The 19,581-nt window shown below is 44.5% G+C and overlaps 1 protein-coding gene across 5 annotated transcripts in view; it reads left to right on the top strand.

Annotated features, from left to right (window-relative positions):
• The window catches only part of XPO4 (exportin 4), a 109,640-nt gene extending 93,575 nt beyond the window's left edge, over nucleotides 1-16,065 (top strand). For all 5 annotated transcript variants that reach the window (XM_032610978.1, XM_032610974.1, XM_032610975.1 and 2 more), the window contains 7 exons: nucleotides 1,722-2,015; nucleotides 2,932-3,115; nucleotides 6,258-6,376; nucleotides 7,736-7,866; nucleotides 8,377-8,494; nucleotides 8,908-9,000; nucleotides 11,528-16,065. In XM_032610978.1, coding sequence (XP_032466869.1) covers nucleotides 1,722-2,015; nucleotides 2,932-3,115; nucleotides 6,258-6,376; nucleotides 7,736-7,866; nucleotides 8,377-8,494; nucleotides 8,908-9,000; nucleotides 11,528-11,725 — 1,137 coding nt within the window. In that variant the 3' untranslated portion in view covers nucleotides 11,726-16,065. The remainder of the gene's footprint in view (nucleotides 1-1,721; nucleotides 2,016-2,931; nucleotides 3,116-6,257; nucleotides 6,377-7,735; nucleotides 7,867-8,376; nucleotides 8,495-8,907; nucleotides 9,001-11,527) is intronic.
• Nucleotides 16,066-19,581: the final 3,516 nt, after the last annotated feature.

Raw genomic sequence — 19,581 nt, 5'->3', positions numbered from 1 at the left:
CATGAAGAACCCGTGACATGTTCCTTTGTCTTGGACAAGGACATGCAAATTAACCACTGTGTTGGCTTGCTAGGGCCGCTTTGACAAAATACCACAAACTTAGCGGATTAAACAACGGAAATTTACTGTCTTACGGTTCTGGAGGCCAGAAATCCGAGATCAAGGTGTGGGCAGGGCTGGTTCCTTCTGAGGCTGTGATGGAGGGCCTGGGGTTCCCGGCCTTTCCCGGAGCTCCTGGTGCTTTGCTGGCAGTCTGCGGCGTTCCTCGGCTTGTGGGTGCATCACCCTGATTCCCCTGCATCTCCGTGTGCCCATGTCTGTTCCAAATTTCCCCTTCTTATAGGAACACCAGTCATACTGGGTTAGGGGCCCGCCCAAAGGACCTCACCTTAATAACTAATTACATCTGAAACAGCCCTATTTCCAAATAAGGTCATGTTCTGAGGTACCAGGGGTTCGGACTTCAACACATGAATTTTGGCGGGATGTAATTCAAGCCATAGCCACCACCCTGGACACGTCGTCTTATATAATAAGGTTTAAATTGGGAACCAAGAGTTACCAGTGCATGTAGGTTGCCAGCCTGTAATCCCTGTGACTGGATGCCCTTAGTGTTGAGAAAGGGCACAGTAACAGAAATAGGCAGTAGTCTGCGACTTCAGAGCCAGAATGGAAATCAGCCTGACCATGTGTTTCCAGTTTAAGTCATTTATTTTCATACGTACAGCTTTAAATAGAATTAAGAGATCCTCTTCATGAATGTGCCTGTTTACTCTTACACCCAGGGGAGGTGGAAGGGGAAAAACAGGCTGGAGCTTTGTGTTGGTCTTCACCCAGTAGGACAGAGGCTGGACATTGCAGCCCACAGACCAAATCTGGCCTGCTGTTTTTATAAATAAAGTTTAAAAAAAATATTTATTTAGGGCTTCCCTGGTGGCGCAGTGGTTGAGAGTCCACCTGCCGATGCAGGGGACACGGGTTCGTGCCCCAGTCCAGGAGGATCCCACATGCCGCGGAGCGGCTGGGCCTGTGAGCCATGGCCGCTGAGCCTGCGCGTCCGGAGCCTGTGCTCCGCAATGCGAGAGGCCACAAGAGTGAGAGGCCCGCGTACCGCAAAAAAAAAAAAAAATTATTTATATATTTGGCTGTGACGGGTGTTCGTTGCAGCATGCAAACTTCTAGTTGTGGCACGTGGGATCTAGTTTCCTGACCAGGGATTGAACCCGGGCCCCCTGCATTGGGAACGTGGAGTCTTAAGCCACTGGACCACCAGGGAAATCCCTATAAATAAAGTTTTATTGAAACACAGTCATGCTTAACTGATTACATATTTTCCATGGCTACTTCTGCACTACAGTGAAATCGTAATTGAATAGTTGGGCCAGAGATAGTATGTCCCGTAAAATGTAAAAGATTTACTCTCTTGCCCTTTGTGAAATATCTTCTCTTTTTTTTTGCTAATGGGAAAGAGATGAAGATAGTGGCAGAATCCTGTGAATGGCATCAAGGAAGTCTTTTTTTTCTTCTTTTGAACTTAAATTACTTAAGGAAGTATGATGATAGCATGCACTTATATTCTTTTCCATAAGTAATAATTTCTTTTTTTCAGCTTTACTGAGATGTAATTGACATACATCATTGTATAACTTTAAGGTGTATAGCATAATGGTTGTACAGCATGTAAATCAGACTTTTAAAAAATTCACGCTTTATTTTTGTAGGTTCTTCAGCCTCTTCAGCAGCGATTCTTAAGAGTGATAAACCAGGAAAACTTTCCGCAGATGTGCCAGCAGGAGGAGGTGAAGCAGGAGATCACTGCCACGCTGGAGGCCCTGTGTGGCATTGCTGAGGCTACCCAGGTTGACAATGTAGCCATCCTTTTTAACTTTTTAATGGATTTCCTTACCAATTGCATTGGACTGATGGAAGTTTACAAAAACACCCCCGAGACCGTCAATCTCATCATAGAAGTCTTTGTTGAAGTTGCACATAAGCAGATATGCTATCTTGGAGAGGTGAGCGCGGTCTCCTTTGATCCCTTCCAGGTCAGAACTCCTGATAGCTATAACAAAATGATAGATACTTGGCTTCAGATTCAATGAACGTTATTTGAAGTAATATTTCTATACCTCCAAAAGATTTTTCAAAAGAACTCAGAGTTCAGAGGAAGGCATATTGAATGAATGTAAATTCTTGCCCTAAAAATGTTAATAATGAGGCATTTCTTTGGGCTAATATGTTACTCTGTCAGACTCATTCACTTGAGGAATATTTGATAAAACAAATGGATTATGGTAGAAAATTTTAATAAATCGCTCAGTGGTAGAACCCTAGGACTTAGCATTTTAAGTGGCAGTTTGCATCTTCGTTTTGTAAGTCAGATGAATGTTCAGATACACTAAGTTCTTTTATATTCAGTCAGCAAAGATGTTCGTGATTTGTGTGTTTGTTGTTGTTGTAGATCAAAGGAGCCGGCTTAAAAGTGAGGTTACATTTGGTCAGTGTTACAAAGGTCGTCACAGGCGCACCGTTCAGAGCTCAGGCCAGTGCCGTTTATTCGAATGCTTGGTGCTCTGTGCTTCTGTACCTTAAACCATTCTACAGCTTAAAGTAATCCACGTCGTACAAGAAGTTGAAGAGCAGGAGTAAAGCGGTTCTGTCGCCAAAATTGTCTTGTCTCTCTAGTAGGCACAATCTAATGCACACAAAAAGAGTGTCAGATTTTATTGTTAGAACACTAATGTTTTAAATATAACCGTAATCTTTATGCTTTCTCATTTTTGTCAGTGCTGTAATGTAGTTTACGACAAGCGTTAGAGCTGCTGTTGGAATTCAGAGTAAATTTATTGGATTACATCTTGGACTTCTGTAGTGTTTATGTTCCCCAGCCAGGCTGCCCCAGCAGCCTGACCTCTGCCTGCTTTTTCCCAGTCCAAAGCCATGAACCTGTACGAGGCGTGCCTCACCCTGCTGCGCGTGTACTCCAGGAACAACGTGGGGCGGCAGCGGGCCGACGCCCCCGCGGAGGAGGAGGAGCAGTACCAGGACCTGCTGCTCATCATGGAGCTCCTCACCAACCTCCTGTCCAAGGAGTTCATAGACTTCAGCGACACAGGTAGGTGCGCCCGCGCTCGGCCCCTCGGCCTGCGCTTGCTTCCGTCCGAGCGAAGCAGTGCTTGCGGTATGTGACGTCCCACGAGGAGGTCCCATTTACCGAACAGGCGGAAGCCAGCTGGTCCCCGCAGCCGCGGGCCGGGCGGGACCAACAGCCCTGTGCCTGGCCTTCCTCTGGTAGAGATGAAAGTGCTCGTGTCTTCCCTGTCCCAGGCTCCTAGCCAGTGCCGGGCACTGTCCCTGTCACGGCAGCATGAGTCTGGTGCCGCTGGTGCACGCGTTTTAGAGGCCAGGAAACGGGCCCAGGAGTTTACACCACCTGCCTGCAGATGTGCAGCTCGCGCACCCCAGCGTCTGACTTCAGAGGCCAGTGTCAGAGCTCGCTTTACTGACGAGTTCCCCCTCCGTGTCCTCTGAGGAAGCCCCAGCCCTGTGCCCACTGCAGCCTGGGAGCCACTGGACTTAGGGGCTGACAGGCGACACTCCAAAGCCCTAACCTGGGGCTCCCCAGCAGCATGACCTTGCGGAGTCTGTTGCCTTCCTAGGCCTCCCTTGCTGTTACAGGGGCTGTGACGATCGGTGCCTGCCAAACTGTGTTCACGATGTGCCGGCAGGTACCTCCGGTGCCTGCCGTTGCCGTTCTCGTCACCGCTGTTGTCACAGGCGGGCGTGTCCGGGTGCCCGGAGCCCCGCGTGTCCGCAGCTCTCCTTCACCACCTCTTGCCCACCGCCTGCCTTGCCTCAGGACACAGGGGCTGCCAGCTCCACGGGGAAGATGTGCTGTCCACGTGTCCTGCCCCGGCCTGAGCTGCCCCCGGGCAGTGGGTGCTGCTGCCCCTCCCTCCTCCGACCCCTTCTCGCCCCCTGTGCTCAGCACACCTGACACTGGACGTGTTCTTCTCTGTTCCCTCCACCGGTTCACTCAGCAGAGGTTTCTGGCAGAGCTGCCCTGTGCCAGGCACCGTCAGCTTTGGCCCAGGAGCTTTACTGCCCTGGGCGGCTGACAGGGCACCAGGTGAAGGACGTCCGCTGCCGCTGTTTCCAGGCCCAGCCACTTGTGCGGGTGTCGGTCCCAGGCTTTCTGATTCCTTCAGGCCGGGGTTGCTTCACCTTTTCTAGATCAGATGTGCCTCTGAGGCCTCAAGTTGTTCTGAGCCTTTGCCTTGAAGGGTGTATGTTACATGACCCGCTGAGGTTCACATGCCGTGTTAGTTGATTTGTAGACTTCCCAGGGGTGTAAGGACCAGGATAAGAGCCCTGTACCCTGATGAACTGACTCTCAGTTAAGAACTGCTACTGAGAGGGATGGGAGAGCTTTGTATGAAGGGCATCTGGAGGGGACAGAAGCCCTCTCAGGCTCCCCTGGGAGTGAGCTGTGGAGTAAACAGTATGGGTAAGTGTGGACGGGCAGGTTTTCAAAAGAAAACAGCAGAAGGATTGAAATCGTAATACAATGTTGGAAAGGAAATTGAGGCCAAAATGCTCAGGATTGAAAGTACAAAATAAGGGTAAAAAGAATAGAATAAGGTGGATAGGGTTGAGGTCTAGAAAAAAGAAAATGAAGACAATTAAAATAGGAAATGATCAAGCAACAGATAAAATAGATGGTAAAAGGGGAGAGAATATTTTTAAGTAATTATTTAAAAAATAAAATACAGATAATAGGTGAGATAAGAGAAAATATTTTAAATATTATGAAATAAAATTAACATACCAGGTGAGATATAAAAGCGTAACTGAAAATGAGCCTCTGCACGACATTCTTGAGCCCCTGGCAGAGCCCGTGGCTGCAGAGCTGAGTCCCACAACCCAGGCCAGGAGCCGTCTCTCGAGCAGACCCAGCGGCGGTGGCCAGCCTGCCATGGCCCCGGCCCAGCAGGCCCAGGCTTCCTACTGGATGGATCCAGGCTCGCCATGCCCGGCTTTGGAAAATGGGATTCTTGCAGCTGGAACTGAGGCTCTTGGAGAAAAGTACAGAATTAGGCTGAAAACGTGGTTTTTAAGTAGAAGTGCTTTTTTACCACATTTTGTCCTTTTTTTCCCCCTTGTTGTGAAAGTAAATACGCTCATAATAGAAAACATTTGAAGTACAGGGACAGAAAAATCACCCATGCTTTGACATAATCCAGAGTAATTGCATTTTGTTAATTTCCCTTTTGGTTATTTTGTAGAATTTTTTTGTGATTATGCTCCAAATATAATTTTATATTCTGCCTTTTTCATTAATGTATTATTAGCCTCTTCCTTGTCATTAAAATTTTTCATGACTTTTTGATGGCTGCGTGGTAATCCACATTTTGGAACCTAACCCTGTTTTTGTAATACAGGACATCTGGAGTATTTACAACTTTGCTGTTACAGTGATAAACTAATTACTTCAGTGGATGAATCACTGTCGAAATTTATGTTTATATCCTTACTATATACAGTGCTCAAACGTCTCTTATTATATTGCTTTTGAGGGTAACTGTCACACTGTATCCTCACCACCATTTACATGTTATCATTCAGAAGTCACTTGTAATCTAATGAATCAGAAGTAGTACCTTCAAAAACTTTGTATTGCTTGCTTAATGATTGGATCGAACTTGTTTTTTTTCATTGGGCTTATGGTTTTGTTAGGTGTTTGTTTGTGGATTTTGGTCCTTTATCTGTTAAGGTTTTAAGATTCTGAGTAATTTATATGCCTCCTTTATGGATTAAGGGTAATAATCCTTTGTCATATTAGTAGCTTTTTAAAAAAAAACTCTTTTTTTATGCAATATTTAATTCCTATATTTCCCCCCATTCCTTTCCAGCTTAGAAAAATCCCACACACCTAGGAGAAAAGTGAATAGTACTATGGAAATTATTTAACTCACAGTATGACCAATGTGTCAGTGGGGTCAATTTTACTTTGCAAAAACCATTGATTAAGCGTTAGTTTTACTTTCAGCGTTGTGGAATGATAATGTAAACACAGCATATCTGCATCCAGTATTCACACCCTAAACAGTACAACACGAAAGGCTGTGTTATCCTCTCGTAGATGTATTTTGTCTTGGGGGCTTGACTCCGCTCTCACTTTCATGCAGGAGAACATACCCACCTTCGTAGGTTTATTGATGTTACAGCTGTAAGACTGCGTTGTTCTCACTTTATAGATGAAGTGTTTAGGGGTCAGGAGCCTGGGCCAGCGGCAAACAGATCTGTGTCGGCAGCCGATGTTGTGTTATATGGAGTGAACCTGATTCTGCCCTTGATGTCGCAGGACCTCTTGAAGGTAAGTGAAGAAAGGAATGTGAACGTTAAAACCGCATATGCTTGAACTCGAAGGTTCAAGATATTTCAGGCACGAATACACGTCCGATTTAATTAAGGGGGCCAGTACCTACTCATCTGTTAGGTGTGTGTGGAAATAAAGTGTTTGTGTGGCTGTCCTGTGTCCTTCACACCCATGCCTTCCCTGGAGCCCTGCACTCACTGATCCCTCAGTGTCAGGGAAAGGCTGGTTCTTCTAGAAGTGCCGATGTTCGCGGTTTTGATTCCCTCGTCATTTGTCGTTCAGCAAATACAGGAAGTTTCATGTGTAGTGTATTTCTCTGGTGCTTTCCCAACATCATTCTCAGGCTGAGGGTTTGGGCAACAGAAGGCATTTCCCAGCCGCTCCGTGGAGAAATGGAATGGTAAGAAACCAGGGCTCATACAGCTGGTCAAGTTCCGTACGTTCTGACTGTACTGGGCCTTGGTTTCTCTCACTGGTTGATGTCAAGGGTGTGGTGGTGATGAGGCTGCCCTTTGTCTCACTCTGAGTACCATTGAGGGAGGGTCTCTTCTCCTGTCAGGAGGTGGGAGGTTGGAGAGGAAGAGAGGTGGACAAAATAGAGGGGCAGAGGGAGGGGCCTGGGGAGGAAGCAGGGCTGGTGGGGGGCCTGTGCAGTCGAGGGTCAGAGTGAGAGCTGTTAGGTTCCCAGCACGCGGCTGTGACTGTAGGCTTGTCCCTCCTGGAGAAGTGTCTCTGCGGAAAGCAGCCAGCAGGATGGGAAGTTTAGGAAGCTCTGTGTATTGATTTGCTTTTCGGGTTCTTTTGTTTTTCGGTGTTTATTCATCAAATAAACCATTAGACATTTAGATGTGTATTTTCTTAAATGAGGTTAGCTGTAGATTACCTGCTTTTTACCTCAGTTCTCCAGGTCTGTGCAACCAGTAAATAGATGTTGGAAGTGTGCAAGGCTGAATACTCTGTTCTAATCCTAATTTTAACAGTTTGTATTACGTTCTTGTATTTTTCCAACATGCTTGAATGCAAATGGTTTTATTCACAGGTCGTTTAGTAATTTGAGATTTGGCTGCTTTGTTCACTTTTCCAGGGTAAACATAGAATATCTGGAATTGGCTGTGGCTTTTGTAACTATCCAGAAGATGACTGTTTCTGCTACGTATTACTTTCATATTAGTTACTAAAGTGTTCCCGTTTTTGTAACTCATTTTTACATTTAATTAGGTCTTTATGTTTTCTGTATCCTGTATATGTTTTAAACAAATCATTATACTTAGAAGCTTGATGGTTATTACTTTATTCCATTAATGAAAACAAGTTAGATATCATTAAACATCTAAATATTTAATATTTCTTTTTCAGTTTCCAACCCTTTGTAATCAATACTACAAATTAATCACATTTATCTGTGAGATTTTTCCTGAAAAAATACCACAGCTTCCTGAAGATCTTTTTAAAAGTCTGATGTACTCGTTGGAACTAGGAATGACGTCATATCCTTTGAGTGAACATCGTGATCACTTGTCACTAGGGAAAAAGAGGTTGCTAGAAGAAAAGTTTTCAAAATTTGTATTTTTTCTTTTGTGGTTCAGTCTTCTTTCTTTAAAAAGCAGTCATGCCTATAGCTGCCCTACTTCTGTGTTTCTTTCATTAACCTGCCCCCTCGTCCTCCTTTCACAGACCCAGAGGCATTCGGCCCCGGGCCCCAAAGTCACTGTCTCATGGAGCCCAGGTAGTAGTGCCACGTCCTGTTGCCGCGTCTCTGATCTTTGCCACTTGGTTGTGTGCATCACAGTCAGAACACACACAAAGCTCCAGTCCTGGGCCCCAGACACATACGGATAATCTCGGAAACACTGGGGCTCTCCTGTCCTCACCTAGCTCAGTAAAGACTCACCAGCGTACTCACCTTCTAGAAACAGCCATCCGTTGGATAATAGCGTTAATTGTTTATCTTCTGTAAGTCAAGTATCTCTAGTTTGTTCTTTGACCTTCGTGATCAGAATGAGTTCGGAGGTTTGCCAGCTGTGCCTGGAAGCTTTGACCCCGTTAGCTGAGCAGTGTGCAAAAGCACAGGAGACAGACTCGCCACTTTTCCTGGCAACACGGCACTTTCTCAAGGTGAGATGTTTGGGTGCAGTCATTGCGCGGGGTGGGGGTGGGGGTCTTCCCTCCGGGGGCAGTGCTGGCACCTTCATCCATGAGGAGATCATGCCTTTCTGTTCACTGCAGTTTTTGGAGATCAGCTTTCTTGGATACGTTATCCTCCACGGTTATTTTGTGTTCCTGAAATTTTATGTGGTGAATATAACATGGAATTTGATAATTTGATTATTTCATACACCACAGCAAGCAGTAACATCTTCATGTTATCCTTGGATTTTTTTAAAAACTATTTTCTTTACTTTTCAGATTTGTTTAATAAAGAAGAATAACCTCTTTGTCCCTCTTTTTCCCTTTCGCAGTGGGGAGGGGCTGGAGGGTTATATGGTCATCGTGTGTCTTTATTGAGAGGGGTTACTGTGTACTTTCAGCTGGTGTTTGATATGCTGGTTTTGCAAAAGCACAACACAGAGATGACCACCGCGGCTGGCGAGGCGTTCTACACGCTGGTGTGCTTGCATCAGGTACTGGACGCGCCTCCCTGGGCCCCTCGCTCTGTGTAGTGAGGGGATTTTCAGACAGATGGGCCGTTTGTCCCTCAGTCCTCAGAGGGTCTGCGCCTCGGTGCTTCCGCACCATTCAGTGAGGCTGTATTTCCTTCCTTTTTTATTTTTTTTTGGCTGTGTTGGGTCTTCATTGCTGTGCGCAGGCTTCCTCTAGTTGCGGTGAGCGGGGGGCTACTCTTCGTTGTGGTGCGTGGGCTTCTCACTGCGGTGGCTTCTCATTGCGGAGCACGGGCGTCAGTAGTTGTGGCTCGCAGGCTCTAGAGCGCAGGCTCAGTAGTTGTGGCACACGGGCTTAGTTGCTCTGCGGCATGTGGGATCTTCCCGGAACAGGGCTCGAACCCGTGTCCCCTACATTGGCAGGCGGATTCTTAACCACTGCACCACCAGGGAAGTCCAAGGCTGTATTTCTTCACACTCTCAATAGCTCTAACTTTTAATTTTGTGTTTATCTGACAAGCTGTTAATAGCAACTACTTTCCCTTCTCCACTGTTATGAACCGTCCTTTATGTCGATCGCTGCCCTAAAGCTTGTCCTTACGCAGCTGTGCTGGGAACCAGGACTCAGGACAAAGTAGCGGAGACACAGTCTCTGTCCTTGAGGAACTCACAGCTCTGCAAGGAAACAAGATGGATAAACCTGGGGACCCCGACGAGTCTGCCTTCAGAAAGCATGGAAAGCCGCAGTGTGTTATTTCGCAGCGCAGTCTGGAAAACCGTGGTTGGTTGGAGCCTGTAAAGCCTCTGCAGCACTCCGTGACGGGGGCCATAGCAGAAGGAGAGTTAGGCTGGCTTGCCTGTCCCTCCCTGTCCCTGTGGAGGGTGCCCATCAGGAGTGCGAGGAGAGCCGTGTCGGGTCCTCAGCTGCCCCGGTTTCCAGTCTGTACCCCCACCCCGCCCCCCCACGCACAGGCACACAGCCCAGTGTGACCAAGTCATCAGCCAGAGCAGCTTTTTTTTTCCTTCAGTATAGAGGCTATAGCATTTGCTGTGACTGGTACGCAGGGTTTGATTTTATTTCCCTTCTTTTAAAAAGGGAGGATTTTGAGGAGTCTTACATGCTACTTAAAGACCCGCTTCCTGCAGCACCTGCGCCCCAGGCGGGGCGGCTCTGGGCTCATCTCTTGCCTCTGCCCTGGATACTGCCTTCTGCGGATGGTGCCCTTCTTGGGGGTGGACCTCCTTGCTCTGCATACATAAGCCGTTGCGTTCTGATGTCTTTTTTTTTTTTTTTTTTTTTTTTTTGCGGTACACGGGCCTCTCACTGTTGTGGCCTTTCCCGTTGCGGAGCACAGGCTCTGGACGCGCAGGCTCAGCGGCCATGGCTCATGGGCCCAGCCGCTCCGTGGCACGTGGGATCTTCCCGGACCGGGGCACGAACCCGTGTCCCCCGCATCGGCAGGCGGACTCTCAACCACTGCGCCACCAGGAAAGCCCCTCTGATGTCCTTTTAAAAACCTGGGTGCACGTTGTAGACAAGGGATCAGGGACTGGGGCTGGGCTGGCCCTGGAGGCACTGCCATTTCTCAGCAGGGGGCGCGGTTGTGGGGGGGGACTTGAGTTTATACTTACCCCCGTGCGCAGGCCTGCCTCTGGGAAGGGCAGCTAGCGTGGCGCCCTGGACCCGTGCGGTGGGGGTGTGCCTTACTACTCTTTTCCAAACGGAATTAACATCTGGTTTCCCCATTTGCGTCTATCATGACATCCCAAGAAGCTAATGAGGAAGAGCGACAGGCCTGCTTTTCTCATGAGAGCTTAGCTTTGAGAGCTGCCCTGGTTCCGTTCCCCTTAACCCCACACCCTCTCCTCTGTGTAAGGCTTTACATGCAGGGCAGTAAAACCAGGAAAACTCCAGCCATGCCCTACTGTTCTGTGTCGCTGAGCCCCTTCCTCAGGGAGCCCCTCTGCACAGCGCTCCCTTCCGCCCCTCGCCACCTCCCACGCAGCCCCCGTCTGCACGTGTGCACGTCTGCCATGTCATGGCTGCCGCCGTGTGGGCAAGACGTCTGCGTAAACCTCCAGGAAATCTGCGAGTCAGCTTGCAGACTTAGGGCCTGAGAATCTACCGTAGATCTGTCGTACTAAGAATCTATCGTAAAATGCAAAAAAAAAACAGTGCTTTGAAAACACAGAAGGAAGAGGCAGCGTGACAAGGTAGGTGATCGTATGGGTTCTGGCGCCGCATGGCCGGTTCTTGCTCAGCGGCCTGTGCTCTTGGGTAGGTTGTGTGATCTCACTGTGTGGAAGAACTTTGGTGTGTAAAACAGGGATATAAACGATATCTTCCTCACACGGCTGTTATAAAACAGTGAGTTACTCATGGAAAAGCTTGGAACAGTACCTAGATGACAGTAAACTTTTAGTAAATGGTAAATATTCAAAAGAGCTGTCAGACCCTGCCTTTGGGACCCCCATAGCCCACTACTTCGCATTTCGTGTGGTACTGGAGGAAGGTGCGTGTGCTTATGTGTACTTATCTCTTCAACAGGCGGAATATTCTGAACTGGTTGAAACATTACTGTCAAGTCAGCAAGACCCAGTCATTTACCAGAGATTAGCAGACGCCTTCAACAAGCTCACTGCAAGCAGCACGCCCCCTGTGCTGGACCGGAAGCAGAAGATGGCCTTCCTGAAGAGTTTAGAAGAGTTTATGGCAAATGTTGGTGGTCTCCTTTGTGTAAAATAAACAACAGAGCTTTATGCTTAATCAGATCCTTCCTGCAAAGTGCACTGAATTGCTAACAGTTGACTTGAGTCTTGTCCTTTCTGTCAGTTCGTTGGCCGTTTGGATTTTGGGAGCCTGGCAGGGCACTGTGTGGTGCAGGGAAGCGTTACCCTCAGTCCGTCGTAGGTCTTGTAGCTTTTGAATGGTTATTTCAGATTCTCAAAATGAAATTCCACATATGTGCAAAGAGATATGGGCACCATGAAACACGTATTCAGTGCCTTTTCCCTCTTTATCAAAGCATTAGGTGGCTACCCAAAGTTTAGCGTTTTCATTATCAGATATCAGCTGGATATCTGCTCGTCTGCATCACTGAGGAGCTGGTTGAAAAGACAGATTCCTGGGCCCACCTGTAGACAGACCCTCAGAGTCAGCATTTGTTTGTTGGACCTTGGATTCTTGGTTTTAATAAGCGCCTCTCCTCTGCCACCCCTGCAGTTTTCAGTCAGTGCAGAAGGCCGGAAAGCTTCTAGAGGTGTGTGCTTGCCCAGCCCTCCCTTTGAGGAGGGGGAGGTGATTGGGCAGGGGGAAGGGCACTGCCAGGTGTTTGTGGCTTCCTGTTACCACGCTCTCCCTGTCTGTCTTGTGTCACAGCAGCCTGGTAATTGCAGGTTTTGTGAACCTACTCTGATGCCTGAACTTGAGGAGGAAAATACATGTATGTTTTTGTTCCATAAGAAGAACTTTAGGAACTGTAGCCATTTCATTGCCTTAATTTTAAGAAGAAATTACAAAAAGCAGGTTTGTTTTAGTAAGAAATCAAGTCTCGATGCTTCAGAGTGGGTTTAGGGTGTTAGCTGCTGTGAACGTGGGGCCCTTTTGATTGTGTGTATTTATGTGGTTTTATGGGTGAAATGAAAGGCTCATTCAGATGTAGTGTAGCTTTCTGAGTATGTTTCTGTCCAGCCACGTAGCCCATGGCTAATAATTTGCTCTGAATGGCTTGCTTAAGCAATAACTATTTAAAGGGTGTGAATTACTGATTCATATGGACTCTTACACATTGGGACATTAGGGCAGTAATTATTCTAGAGTGGGTATTATACTCATTTCCCAGGAGCCACGTAAATTTAATTTAAGAGATTAAAAAACTCACTTTAGATCCTGTAGTTTGATTTTTCTAATCAGGATTTTTGTACTGCTGCCATGCTCCCCTTAACTCTGTGTGCCAGCTTAAATTATGGAAACGAAAGCTAACTTATAAACACCAGGCACGTGACACTGTGCCCACTTCAGTGTCAGAATCACACATCACAGTAACAGGCGCGTTCTGAAACTGCGCCTCCGAGGGGCGGGCTTTCTCGTCCCGTCCTTAACATCGTGTGCTCGGCTGGCCTCCGAATATGGTGTTAACAGCTGGACTGCACAGAGTGGATGCGCCTTCCCATGCACTGCTGCACAGCGGTGAGGGCAGCTCCGTGCTCTTGGCAGTTGCAGTTAACCAGACGGAGCATCTGAATTCCATCCAGCCTGGGCAGGTGCCGCTGGACGCAGATGAAAGCAAAGCCTAGAGCCACGGCTTTCTGAGGAACATTTCTTTTAATTCGATCACCATTGAGTAACCGAGGTGGAGCAAAAAGTCTTAAAAGACATCTAGGGCAAAACTAGTATCACTCTTTCTGAAGTATACGTATTACTGTGTTCTTAAACATACAGTGCATTTATTTTTAGATTTCTTCTTCTTTCCCTTAAAGAACTTGAAGTCAGAGGCAGCGGTAGTCACTTTGTTTGCGTTGTTTCTGGTGTTTCATGTTTCCCAGCTCCCTAGCGCCCAGCATTTGTGAGCTAAATATGTCCCTGTTCCTTTGCCTAAGGGCACCAAGACACGCAGCCGACTGGATTGGTCCACTGACTGTGACAAAACTGTAATCAAGTTGTTACTGAAAATAAAGATGAGTAGGAAAGGAATGCCATGGTAAACAAAAAGGGCATCCGTATCTAATATCTTTTATCTAGACAGATGTATTTGCTGTTTGCCCAGATTTTATTACAGTCCTGCATTTTCATTAGACCACTTTTAATTGAAACAAGATTTTTTTCAGATTGGACCAAATAATACATAAGGTATCATCAGAATGTTGGTTAGTGGCAAACTGGAAGGAAACGCCACCACCGTTTTTAGGTAGTGGGAAAGGCCACTTAATTGCAACAGCCAGGCTTTTTTCAGTTCGCAGTTTGTTTTCCTGATTGGATATTTGTTTAGTTTGGGGCTTTTGTTTTATTTTGTCGAGTTTTGTCTTCAGCTATGTTTGTTGGCTTTTCAGTTTTGGGGGGGTTTTGTTTTAATGCTCTTGGCCCAGTGGGTGTCAAGAATACTGGCTTAATTCTAGTAAATTGATTTTTACTGCTAAAACTGTTGTCAAAGGAGTTTTAAAAACAAAGACATTATTTGTGCCCCTTTTTATATATGTTAAAGGGACACTGTTGAGTATTTGGTTTTTTAGAATGCTGTGTTTTATAAACTTTCTCTTATTCGTACACAGTATCCTGTCACCTCCGTTTTCAGTTCAGTCTTTGCTTGCTTTTATTTTCCTTGGCCCTTTTATTTCTGAAGGCACAGTCTCTGCAGACTTTGTACCTTCACAGTTTGTATTTGTGTGGCAGCACCTGTAACTAATTCTTGTAGCTCTGTTTGAAGGATCGGTTTGCATTTGTGGTCCTGGATGGGTGGCTGCCTGGGGGGTAGGCCACCTGAGACAGTATCTGACAGTGTCCTTGCTGTCCCTTCATCTGTTGGGAGACAGTGGCATGTAACCGTCACTGCAGTGAGTTTTCAACAGTGTGACCTTTTCTGTAAAAAAGCTTTGTAATTTTTTTTCAAACTGGTTTTAAGAATTTAGTCTTATTTCGTTGTAAACCGTGTTTCTAATTATATTACATCACTCTGTTCAGAGGAGATGGTTACTACTATTTTTTCACAGTTTGCATTTCAAAACCAAACATCTCTGTGATGCTTACCCCAGTCAGCATTATTTAACTTCCCTTACTGTCTTTGGTTGAACTTTCTCTTCTACCAAAAAATGTCAAGTCTTCGTATTTCTCCTATCACCATATTTCCCATTTCTGTTAATACTTGTATGAACCCCTCAAGTATTGAAGGGAACAAGTTGTCAGTTTTAAGGATTTCAAGTTTGAGTATCGTAATTTACAGTGTCAGTTGGACCCTTAAAATACTATTTTTGTCTGTTACAATTTTACTTCTTTCTGTTTGCCACCTCTGTCATTAGAGGTGTTGTCATTAGACCTTAGTAAGTTCGCTGTCTCTGACAGATGGTTATCATTGTTAGCTCCTGAATAAAATATTAACTGTTTCGAAACCTCAGTACTTCTTAGGGGTTTTTCAAAACCAGAGAATAAGGCACTGATTTGGATATGAGTTCTTAACATTATAATTTTCTGTAAATTCCTCTATAAAACAACATAGCTGATTTGAGGATGTAATAATGTTTTAAATTATTTTAAAATGTAGGTGGATATTCTCTGACTTGGTAACTATATTCTGAAAACACTGCATCTAAGAATTCTTGAAAAATTGATTTTCTAAAATTTTAAAATGTCCAGCTTTAGGTATATTGCTGAGCTCAAATTAATTTGCAGTGAGTGCCATGGTTCACGTTGAACTTTAAACAATTTAATTTAGATGTAAGAAATGTGAAGTATTCCTGATTGATTATAATGGGAACCCATGACATATTTAGCCAAAGACTGTATTTGGTTCAGGTAAAGATAAAAGCTTAATCCATTCTGTTCTAAAGAGGATGGATGAGGTGATGTGTTTCTGGCCCCTAGCTCTGTACACGTAAGCCTTTGTAAAGGCGGAAACGTGCTGGCGGGGAGGCCCGTGTGTTAGCCCCCCGAGGCTCACACTGCAAACTATCTTTGTCCCCCTCGTCCTCTGTGGTTTGCTCTTCGCCTGGTCCCAGACTTCCCAGCAGTGGAGAGATTTTGTTTTTGGCTTTTCTTCTAAGTCTATTTTCTGAGGCCTCTCAGCTCTTAGGAGCTGTCAGAGTGTACTAACAGCTGATTTTCCTAGCCTGACGTTCAACACTGCATCTGCAATATGTACCTAACGGGGATGTGACCTCAAGTGTGTCCTGAGCCCGGGCTACCTGGTGTGGTGTCTTTTACCACATACAATTATTGACAGATTGCAAAGGTTGGTATTGTGATTTGGTTCTGTGTACAAAGGAAAAGGCTCCATGCAGTGAGTTTCTGGTTTAATGGTCACAAAATGTTAGTACTGCTACCATTCAGCACGTGTAAAATTTTTTAAATTTATAAATATTAAAATTTTAAACTTATACTGACTTTTCAGTTCTTTTAAGAGACCCAGGGATGAGTATACTGTTCAAATATTTACCTCTATTAACATTATTAATAAAGGTATAAAGTTGCATTTCATTTTTCAAAAGATGCTACAATACGATCTTAGGAAATAAGGCCGTGTACTGAGCCAGTTACAAGCTGAATATAAAATTTTATTTGTATTTTTTAATCCATAAATGGGAGTTAAAATATGTCTTTTCACTAAATATTTTTATGACATTTTTGTTTTGACCATGTGTGATTTGTTCATGGGTGTCTAGCTAGACTGTTGCATGAAACTTATTGAATGGTGCTATAGTTCATTTACCAGCCTAGGGTGACTGACACTGGGGACATTACACAATCAGAATAATTTTAAATAAAAAACATGAGGACATATCTGCACAGGTAAAATAGGGATTTGCATTACCTTCTGGGAGAACACCCAACCCTAATAGAATCTCCAGAATTCAGAAAGAAAATCGAAGTTTCGTTTATATTCTGTAATATTGAGCATATTTATTTTTATCTCAGCTCACAATCTTAGAAACAATTTCAGAGTTATTAGTTAAATCATTGGATTCGGGGCATATTTGTAGTAAATGTAGTTTGGGTCATTCTTTTTGGCCTTTCAGGGAAAGTGGAAAAGTACCATTCTTCTGTGCGTCAGACAGACTTCCTTTTTACCTAATTCTAAATCTTGTAAACATATGCAGTGAAAAGTTAATTTTTTTAAGGAAGAAAATGTGTCTTGAAAATATATTTATTTTAAACTTTATATTGCTTGGAATGTTCATTGATTTGTAATGGTATTTCTTAGGTTATATTGAGATCTGATTCCACTCCAAGGATGGATAAAGAACCATCAGGCTGTTTAGGAGCTAAGTAGAGCTCGTTCATTTTCAAGGGGGAAGACTTAGGCCCAGGCTGATCACCTTTCATTGGAGGGAGCTGTGGACGATTTTAGAGGCCCCAGATATAAAAATCTTTAAAAGACATCTTTAAAATATTGGTGCCCTCTAAAAATGCAGTCTGTTTATATTGAGTGGTTCATGAATGATGACTTTGGTGCATTAATTAGATTGTGAAACATTTTTGTTTGTCTCTTAAACATAGGATTGTGCACTCTTTGTAATCTCGAATGGCAGTTCTTTTAAAACTAAATGGAAGCAAAGGGCATACTCGGTGATGTTAAGGAGAAAATCTTTTGCTTGGAGTCTCCATACAATCCTAATGGTAGTATACTCTGTCGGTTCTAGCACGTAAGTCAACAGCCTGCTGAGCTCTTGCAGTGGAAATTATTTTATCTAGCAAGAGAGTGAGCTGTGGTTAAGTCATTGATGCTTCCCTGAACTGATAAATGAAAAAAAAAATGGAAGCAAAGAGAGTTTATTTTTATTTATTTATTTTTTATTTCAAAAAAATTTTGGGCTGTGCCACGCAGCATGTGGGATCTTAGTTCCCCGACCAGGGATCGAACCCGCACCCCCTGCATTGGAAGCGCAGAATCTTAACCACTGGACCTCCAGGGAAGTCCTGCAGAGAGAGTTTAAACAGGGATGTGCTAAGTATTTTTATTCCCATAGTAGTTAGCAATTTTGTTTTTAAGTTTCGATAGTGTTCACTACTGATTACTTTGCCAGGTCAGTTTTCAAGTATTCCTTTTAGTAAGCTCCAAATCTTAGGCTGCAGTTTTGCAGCTCATAACTGCACTGCCCTGGATGGTCCTTTCTGAGGACTGATTTGGTAAAGCTGTTTGAACTGGCAGAGTACAGGGTAGAGGCCGGGAGACCTAGATTCAGTTCACAGCTACACTACTTAGGGTTTACATGGATTTCCACAGTCTGTCATCTTATCATAGGACCAGAAGTGTTGTTAATTCCCAAAGAACAAATTTAAAGCACAATGATGGATAAAATATAATAGTAGATGCTCAATAAATTCCATTCTGTTTAAAGATCATTGATAAGAACACATTTTGCTCCATTAGATAAATGTGTCCTAACACAGAGTCTGACACCTGATAGTCATTCACTCTGGTGGTATTATGATAGAGTTAACTGTATTATTTACTGCATCTTCTTTTCTAAATGAGAGAATTGATCTATTTAAGTCAGTGGTTTCAGTTTCTGTTGAATATGCTCGTATTATTCCCACAACAAAAAGGCCTAATAGTGATTCCCCAAATAAGTTTCATGCACCACTAATTCTTTATAACTTAGCTGTTACCAAGTAATTGGAGAAATAAAACTAGTTTCTTTACTGTGTGAAGTTAAATGCTTTACTGCACAAGTGCACGTTGGGAGGCTGTAGGGGAAGATCTTTTTTTTTTTTTTTTTTTTTTTTTTTGCGGTACGCGGGCCTCTCACTGTTGCGGCCTCTCCCGTTGCGGAGCACAGGCTCCGGACGCGCAGGCTCAGCGGCCGTGGCTCACGGGCCCAGCCGCTCCGCGGCATGTGGGATCTTCCCAGACCGTGGCACGAACCCGTGTCCCCTGCATCGGCAGGCGGACTCTCAACCACTGCGCCACCAGGGAAGCCCCTGTAGGGGAAGATCTTAATCCGACTTTCCTTACGTGGTGGCCTCTTCACAAAGCACCTTATGGGACTAGACTTCTAGGGACTATCCTTTGCGGCATACTTGGGTTAATTTGAGTAATTTGGTAACAAACCACTAAAAGAAGGAAGAAAAACCTGAATCCGTGTTCTTGTGAGTATAGGTTATACTAGATATTTTTAGAGAGGAAAACCAAGTCTTGCTCCATCTCTGAAGAGGTCTTTCCAGAGTAATCTCCATTTCTTTTATGCCCCGTTTCTGAAGAGTAGCATGACGAACAAAAATCACTTCTGAATACACAAAAGGAGTAATTCCTGAATTAAGGTTGATTTGAACTTGCCTGGCAAGTCCAGTTTACTGGACAAATAATTTCCCGTTTATTTACTTACTTAACTTAGCTCGCGGCTTGGGGGATCTCAGTTCCCCAACCAGGGACTGAACCCTGACCCTCAGCAGTGAAAGCGTGGAGTCCTAACCACTGGACCGCCACGGAATTCCTGTAATTTCCCCTTTATTTCAATGATGATAAAATTGCCTCTTAATATTTTAAATTTTTTATGATTTGCAAAAACCATTAAATTACATTGCATAAGTTTCATCTGGAAAATTCTGACCTTCATGTATCACTGTGACATGCTGTCTGAGAGTCAACACTATCGGTGGAGGTGTAACTATTTGAACTTCCTGACAATTATGGTCACTTTGATTATAAAAACAACATAGTAATACACATTACATGCAGATAACACTGTTGTGTCACATGATATGAAAGCAACTGAAACTTTGAAAGCTTAAAATCTGTTTCAAACCAAAAATAATTTGCTTTAACGTAAGCCTTTCTGTTAAGCCAAGGCAGTTTCCTATGTATGGAACACTACCTCTGTAAAAAATATACTGCCGTAAAAGTTGGTTATTGTTTCTCGGTTCATGTTGTTGCTTTCTTTTAGCTTGTGTAT

This window comes from Phocoena sinus, chromosome 18 (genome assembly GCF_008692025.1).
Source record: "Phocoena sinus isolate mPhoSin1 chromosome 18, mPhoSin1.pri, whole genome shotgun sequence".
Taxonomy (NCBI): domain Eukaryota; kingdom Metazoa; phylum Chordata; class Mammalia; order Artiodactyla; family Phocoenidae; genus Phocoena; species Phocoena sinus.
The sequence above is the reverse complement of the archived record's forward strand: the minus strand, read 5'-3'. Positions and strand labels throughout refer to the sequence as shown.